Source organism: Dama dama, chromosome 1, assembly GCF_033118175.1.
Source record: "Dama dama isolate Ldn47 chromosome 1, ASM3311817v1, whole genome shotgun sequence".
Classification (NCBI taxonomy): Eukaryota; Metazoa; Chordata; class Mammalia; order Artiodactyla; family Cervidae; genus Dama; species Dama dama.
The window spans coordinates 76,195,995-76,203,373 of NC_083681.1; the positions used below are offsets into that span (position 1 = coordinate 76,195,995).

A 7,379-nucleotide genomic window follows, 5' to 3' on the forward strand; every position below is an offset into this window, starting at 1 on the left:
ATAATTTTTAGATGGTAGACTAAAGACAGCATCTAGGATGATTAAAAGTGGTCCCTGGGGCAGCTAGGGTAAGCTTACCCCTGCTCTGATACTCTAAAGCTGTTAGAGTCAGCGAGGCCCTCATTCTATGCTCATTTGGTGAGCTGATAGCAACAACTTTATGAGCACATTAAAGCGATCTCCTCAAATATTAATATATTCAGATCATATATTTTTGGGGTCCCACAATATACCAGTACACAACTTCCTATGTTTCTTTTCCCATACATATACCGTTCAATTAAAAAATTCATTGTTTCAACCTAAGGCCTCCAAGAAAAAAACATGTAAGTTATATTTATTTTCTGATTAAAATTAGTAATGTAAGCTCCAGAATTTTGGAAAATACTAAAAAATGTAAAAAAAAAAATCTAAGAGAGTCAACTAAGAGAAATTTTGGTGCATGGGTTCCTAGACAGTTTGGGGAACAGAAGGAATCATTTGTGATATTGTCAGAGTACTGTTAAAAGGTAGCATTTTGTAGTAATTCATTCTTTTATATTCCCTTTTCCTTTTTTTCTTTCTTAAAAGTAAAGTGTTCCTTGCCAGTGTTTACATTACCCACACCACACAGATGCAGAATGAAAGGAATGTGACTGTGTTCATTCTAGTAGGTCTTACACAGAACCCCCAAATGCAAAGAGTAGTGTTTGTGGTGTTTTTGGTCTTGTACATGGTAACCCTCTCAGGCAACCTGCTCATTGTGGTCACCATCACCACCAGCCAGGCTCTGAACTCCCCCATGTACTTCTTCCTGACCCACCTTTCCTTGATAGACACAATTTACTCTTCTTCTTTGGCTCCTAAGTTGATTGTGGACTCCCTTCATGAGATCAAGACAATCTCCTTTAATGGCTGTATGGCTCAAGTCTATGCAGAACACATTTTCGGTGCTGCTGAGATCATCCTGCTGACAGAGACGGCCTATGACCGCTACGTGGCCATCTGCAGACCTCTGCACTACATGGCCATCGAGAGCCACAGGCTGTGCCTCCTCCTGCCGGGGGTGGCCTGGACTGGAGGATTTCTCCACGAAGCGTTCAGATCCTCTTTACAGTCTGGCTGCCCTTCTGTGGCCCCAATGTCATAGACCACTTCATGTGTGACTTGTACCCTTTGTTGAAACTTGCCTGCATGGACACCCACATCCTTGGTCTCTTTGTTGCTGCCAACAGTGGGTTCATCTGCCTGTTAAACCTCCTCCTCCTGTTGGTCTCCTATGTGGTCATCTTGCGCTCCCTAAGGGCTCACAGTTTGGAGGGGAGACGCAGAGCTCTTTCTACATGTGTCTCTCACATCACGGTGGTTGTGTTATTCTTCGTGCCCTGCGTGTTTGTGTATCTTCGCCCAGTCGCCACTCTGCCCATTGATAAAGCTGTTGCTGTCTTTTACACTATGGTGGCCCCTATGTTAAATCCTTTAATCTATACTCTCAGAAATGCTGAGGTTAAACGTGCTATGAAGAAACTCTGGAAGAAAAAAGTGAGTTCATGTATTCCCCATCCTGATCCCCTCTCCCACCTACCTCTCCACACGATACCTCTGGGTCTTCCCAGTAAATCCATGGCTGATTCATGTCAATGTATGGCAAAAACCACTACAATATTGTAAAGTAATTAGCCTCCATCTAATAAAAATAAATGGAAAAAAAAAAAAAAGAAAAAGTGACTGCAGGTAATAGTTAAACAGAATCATTAAACATTATGGATAGAAGTAATAGAGGTACTCTAGTCCAAGCCTCTTGATGATATATCGAATCTAGCAAGGGAATAACACTTGCTGATTGCCACTTAAGCACAAGAACTAAAGCTTGGGTTGGAATCCAGACTTACTGTCTCCCATCTCACTCTCCTTATCACAACTTAATGTGCCTTAATTAATAAATACTTATCTATTAATCGGAAATCTGGAAATATCTTCAGAAGGTGAAAAGTACAAATCGAGAGTTTTGAATTGGTCTTATTACATAGCGTGGAGATGTGTTGGTTACTACTGATTATTAAAACATGACTAATGATACTCCTTTACTTTGGACTCTGGCCTCAATATAGAACTTTTTGTGTGAATTTTCTTGTTCATTAAATCTTGATTGTACAGTAAAAGAAATACTATTTATGATATGCTTATAAGACTAGCATTGTATTACATATTTTCCATATTGTATTAGGTGGGGTCCAGTCAGGGAACAGAACAGAGTGATTTTAACTGAAAAAGTTCACATGCAATCAATAACTATGTCAGGGTTCTAACTATAAAAAGGGTAATGAGCTCTCCAAAAAAAGCCCTTTGACTGAGAAATGAGCATCCAAAGAAGGAATTCATTTAGAATGTGGACTTCCTTCCCAGGCCGAGATTTCAGTCTTTTGGAGAGAGTGTAGATTTTGTCCATGGATGAGGGATGGCATGTTTGACCAAACTTCAAGTTAGTGGTAGAACTGAGATACATACTGAGTTATTATTACTCTTTGTCCACATACTTTTTACTCATTAAACGCAACTCTAGTGTGTCTTTCCAGGCAGTTTGACAGAAATGAGGTAATGAACCTGGTGATATTTATTAAAAAAAACTTCACATAGTTTCCCATTGAGCCTGATCCGATGGTCCCAGAGATGATCATTAGTTCATCAGCTGTAACAGTGATCTCTACTCACTCACATTGCACTTCATTGCTTATGCTACTTTTACTTTTTTCTCTTGAAGTTCTGGTACTTATATCACAAGACAATTTTAATTATCCTTAAAGCAGTTGAAATACTGTTCTTTTATCCATTCTAATTCTCTCCTCCTTTGCATCCATGTACCCATGTTCCTCAGACCAGCCTGCTGCCACCACAAACTCATTCCCATATGTTTTTGTGCTTTTCTGTTGCTAATCACTGCTGTCAGCAGTTGCGGTTATGCCAAACTACACTCACATTTATAATTTTTATGAACAGTTTTGATTTGTGAAAATAATAATTGAAAACATTGGTATCTTTATGTTAAGGTACCAACAGCATCTTATATAATATTTACATCATATAATTTGGCTTCTGATTTTTAAAATAAAAGCTTTTTCATATGTGAGGAAACCTATATAACACTTTATTTTATTCATATTTAAAAATTAAACTGGGCACACACATTTCTACAGATCCTCATAGTTCTTTTTTAAAATTAATTTTAATCAGAGTATAGTTGCTCTACCATGTTGCGTTAGTTTCTTGGTGTACAGGAAAGTGAATCAGTCATGCATATATGTATGTCCCCTCCTGTTTGGATTTCCTGTCCATTTAGGTCACCACTGAATAGAGTTCTCTGTGCTATACTGTGGGTTCTTATTGTTTATTTGTTTCATGCATAGTAGAGTGTATATGTCAGTCTCAATCTCCCAACTCTTTCCACTCCCCCTTCCCCACTTGGTAACCGTGTTTGTTCTCTATATGTGTGACTCTATTTTTGCTTTGCAAATAAGTTCATCTGTACTGTTTTTTTAGATTACACATGTAAGTGATATTATTTAATATTTGTTTTACTCTTTCTGACTTACTTCACTCTGTATGAGAGTCTCTAGCTCCATCCACATCTCCGTGAATGGGACTGTTTCATTTTTTATAATATTCCATTGTATATACGTACAACATATTCTTTATCCAGTCTCTGTTGATGGACATTTAGGTTGCTTCTATGTCCTGGCTATTGTAAATAGTGCTGTAATAAACATTGGGGTGCATTCGTCCCTTCAAATTGTGGTTTTCTCTGGATATATTCCTAGGAGTTGGATCACTGAATCATATTAGTTTTTTAAGGAACCTCGTGCTGTTTTTCATAGTGGCTGTACAAATTCCTATTCCCTACACATTTCATGGTACCTTGTCCTTCCACTATTTTATAATTTATAACACCTTGTTGTAATTTTTTACTTCCTCTTGGGAATTTTTCAATGGATCTTAGGCTTTTTGAAGACAGAATCCAGGTCTCTCTCTGTCTCTCTCTCTTTTTTTTTTTTTTTTACCATTGCAACCCCAGCAATTATGAACATCTGATATAGTGTGCTCAAAATGCTGTTAGTGAATTAAGACAAAAAAAGAGTAAAAGGAGTGCATTTATCTTGAAATTGCTTTGTATGTAGACAGAGCCATGCATTTTTAAAAACAGCTTTTAACAATGAAATGTTACTGAAAAGTAAATAGATTAACTGAAGAATATAGCTTAAAGAGCTCATATTAATAAGATAAAAAATCTTGCTGAGAGCAGGGAGAATATTAAGCTAAACTATTAGCTCATATGCTGAGAAATGTAGTTTAAATTTCTTTCTCATCCTCAGTTTAAACAGGAATGAAAGCAAATTGTAGTTCCCTCTGAGGTCAAGCCAGACTTTTCCTTGAAGTTGAATCAACTTAAAGTAGAAATGAATTCCCTAGCCTTTAGTACTACTTTTTGGACTTCATTTTAGTGAATTTAATTATTTTCCTTTATATATTCACCCACACATTCAATATTTATCATGCATATGATATTGTGCTATCTTGTAGAAAGTATTGCTATATAGTAGGCATGTACTTACAGTACTTTACAGAGTGTGACTGTATATGTCAAAAATAGAAATTCTTTTCTGACATCAAAATTGTTCTTTTATTTGAGACAGTACTCTTTCTGATGTGTTACCAGCAGAACATGGGTTATATGAGCAATGCTAAATGGTGCTGAAAGCTACAAGAAAATTTAGAAATGGTGTAATATTCATTATCTACCCCTCAGAGGTAGACAGGGCCAGTGTGTTTATAGCATTAAATAGTTACATACTATAATATTGCAGGTACTATGTGACTATTAATTGTGATATATAAAAACAAGCACAGTTATTAATGAAAAATTATTAGATTTTTAGTGATAATGATCCAACATATATTCTGTTAAGCACAGGTCCTGGCTCAGTAAATGGTTAGCAGTATAATTATCTAAACATTGTGTCATCATTGCCTGGAAGTTCACTGAAGTTCAGTGCCTGACCTGGGAAATTAGTCAGTTTTGATTACTGGCCTTCAATACATCTGCTTTGATGCTTTTCTCTTTAGGACACTTTTTGATACTTTCCTTTTTCTGCTTCCCAGGTGGTGCCAGTGGTAAAGAATCTGCCTGCCAATGCAGGAGAGTCAAGAGACACAGTTTCAATCCCCGGGTCGGGAAGATTCCCCTGGAGTAGGAATGGCAACCCACTCCACTATTCTTGATTGGGAATCACAAGGACAGAGATGGACCTACAGTCCATGGGGTCACAGAAAATTGGACAGGATTGAGCATGCGTGTTTGCACACATAACTCTATGCATACCTTCTTGGTTTATTATAGAGATTATTTGTTATTGTTCAGTCACCCAGTTGTGTCCGACTCTTTGCGATGCCGTGGACTGCAGCACGCCATGCCTCCCTGTCCCTCATTATCTCCCAGAATTTGCCCAAGTTCATGTTTGTTGCATCAGTGATGCCATCCAGCCATCTCATCCTCTGATGCCCTCCTCTCCTTCTGCCCTCAATCTTTCCCAGCACCAGGGACTTTTCCAATGAGTTGTCTAGAATTTCAGCTTCAGCATCAGTCCTTCCAGTGAATATTCAGGGTTGATCTCCCTTAAGATTGATCAGTTTGATCTCCCTGCTGTCCAAGGGATACACAATTTGAAGGTGTTCTGCCTTCTTTATGGCCCAGCTGTCACAACGGTACGTGACCACTGGGAAGAACGTAGCCTTGACTATCCGGAGCTTTGTTGGCAAAGTAATGTCTCTGCTTTTCAGCACGCTGGCAAGGTTTGTCATTGCCTTCCTGCCAAGAAGCATGATTTCTTGGCTGCAGTCACCGTCTGCAGTGATTTTGGAGCCCACAAAGAGGAAATCTGTTACTATTTCCACCTTTCCCCGTTATACTTGCCATGCAGTAATGGGGCCGGATGTCATCATCTTAGTTTTTTTAATATTTAGTTTTAAGCTGGCTCTTTCACTCTCTTCCTTCATCAAGAGGCTATTTATCTCTTCCTCATCAAGAGGCTGTTTAGCTTCTCTTTGCTTTCTGTCACTAGAATGGTATCATCCGTATATCTGAGGTTGTGATGAATTACAGAAATTATTACTTGATAGCAATAAATTCCATTATTTCTTTAATTTGTTATTCGAAGAAAAACCTGTGAATTCATGTAACTGGTTGAAGCTAGTAAAACTAAACCTGAATCTGGTAGAATTTCATGCATATGGAAAGAGCAGTTATGGGTCATTTTTCTCTCTTTTCTTGCACTCATTTCTGATCTACTCAATGCAGAATCTGTGATTTGTAGCAGTTAAGTTTTTTTCTTTATCCCATAAGTATTCCTTGCTGAGATCATCAATGATGTCCTTCTGACCATTGCCTCTATTGAATCAATGTTGTGTTCCAAGCACATTTATTTATCACCCAAAATTTCTTTCCTACTACACGATTTCCTAATGGCATTTTTCATCTGGGCATTTCTCAAAGTATAGATTAAGGGATTTAACCTGGGAGTGATGATAGTGTAGAATAAAGCAACTGCTTTATCAATTGCTAAAGTAGCGGCAGGTCTCATGTACACAAATACACAAGGCACAAAGAATAAGATGACCACGGTGATGTGGGAGACACAGGTGGACAGAGCCTTGCACCTCGCCTCTAAGCTATGGGTCCTTAGGGAGCGCAAGATGACCACATAGGAGACCATCAAAAGGAGGAAGTTTAACAGGCAGATGAAGCCACTGTTGGCAGCGACAAAGAGCCCGAGAGTGTTGGTATCAGTGCAGGCAAGATTGAGCAAAGGGTTCAGGTCACACATAAAGTGGTCTATGACGTTAGGGCCACAGAAGGGCAAGCGGAAGATGAAGAGGATCTGTATGGTTGCGTGAAGAAAGCCTCCCACCCACACCACTGCCACTAGAAGTCCACACACTCACCGATTCATGATGGTTGTATAGTGCAAGGGCTTGCAGATGGCCACAAAACGGTCATAGGCCATCACAGTAAGAAGGATGCCCTCAGCTCCTCCAAAGAAATATTCCCCAAAGATTTGGGTGATGCATCCATTGAATAGGATAGTTTTACGTTCATGGAGTGAATCTACGATCAACTTGGGAGTATTGACGGAAGAATAAGAGGCATCAATAAAGGAGAGATAAGCTAGGAAAAAGTACATGCGGGATTCCAGTAATGAACTGGTAGTAACGGTGACCACGATGAGCATATTTCCTACCATAGTGATGATATAGATGACCAAAAAAGCAGCAAATATGACTTTCTGCATCTTTGGATTCGGTGTGAGCCCCAGTAGAACAAACTCTGTCACATTGTTCCTGTTCTCCAT

The 7,379-nt window shown here is 38.9% G+C and overlaps 1 protein-coding gene and 1 pseudogene across 1 annotated transcript; one reads left to right on the forward strand and one right to left on the reverse strand.

The window, feature by feature from the left end:
* Nucleotides 1-613: 613 nt before the first annotated feature.
* LOC133062405 (olfactory receptor 4C12-like) lies at nucleotides 614-4,361 on the forward strand (annotated as a pseudogene).
* A 2,088-nt stretch (nucleotides 4,362-6,449) lies between these two features.
* LOC133055219 (olfactory receptor 4C46-like) lies at nucleotides 6,450-7,379 on the reverse strand. Its single transcript, XM_061140648.1, is given in 1 exon segment — nucleotides 6,450-7,379. A coding segment is annotated over 1 exon segment (930 nt).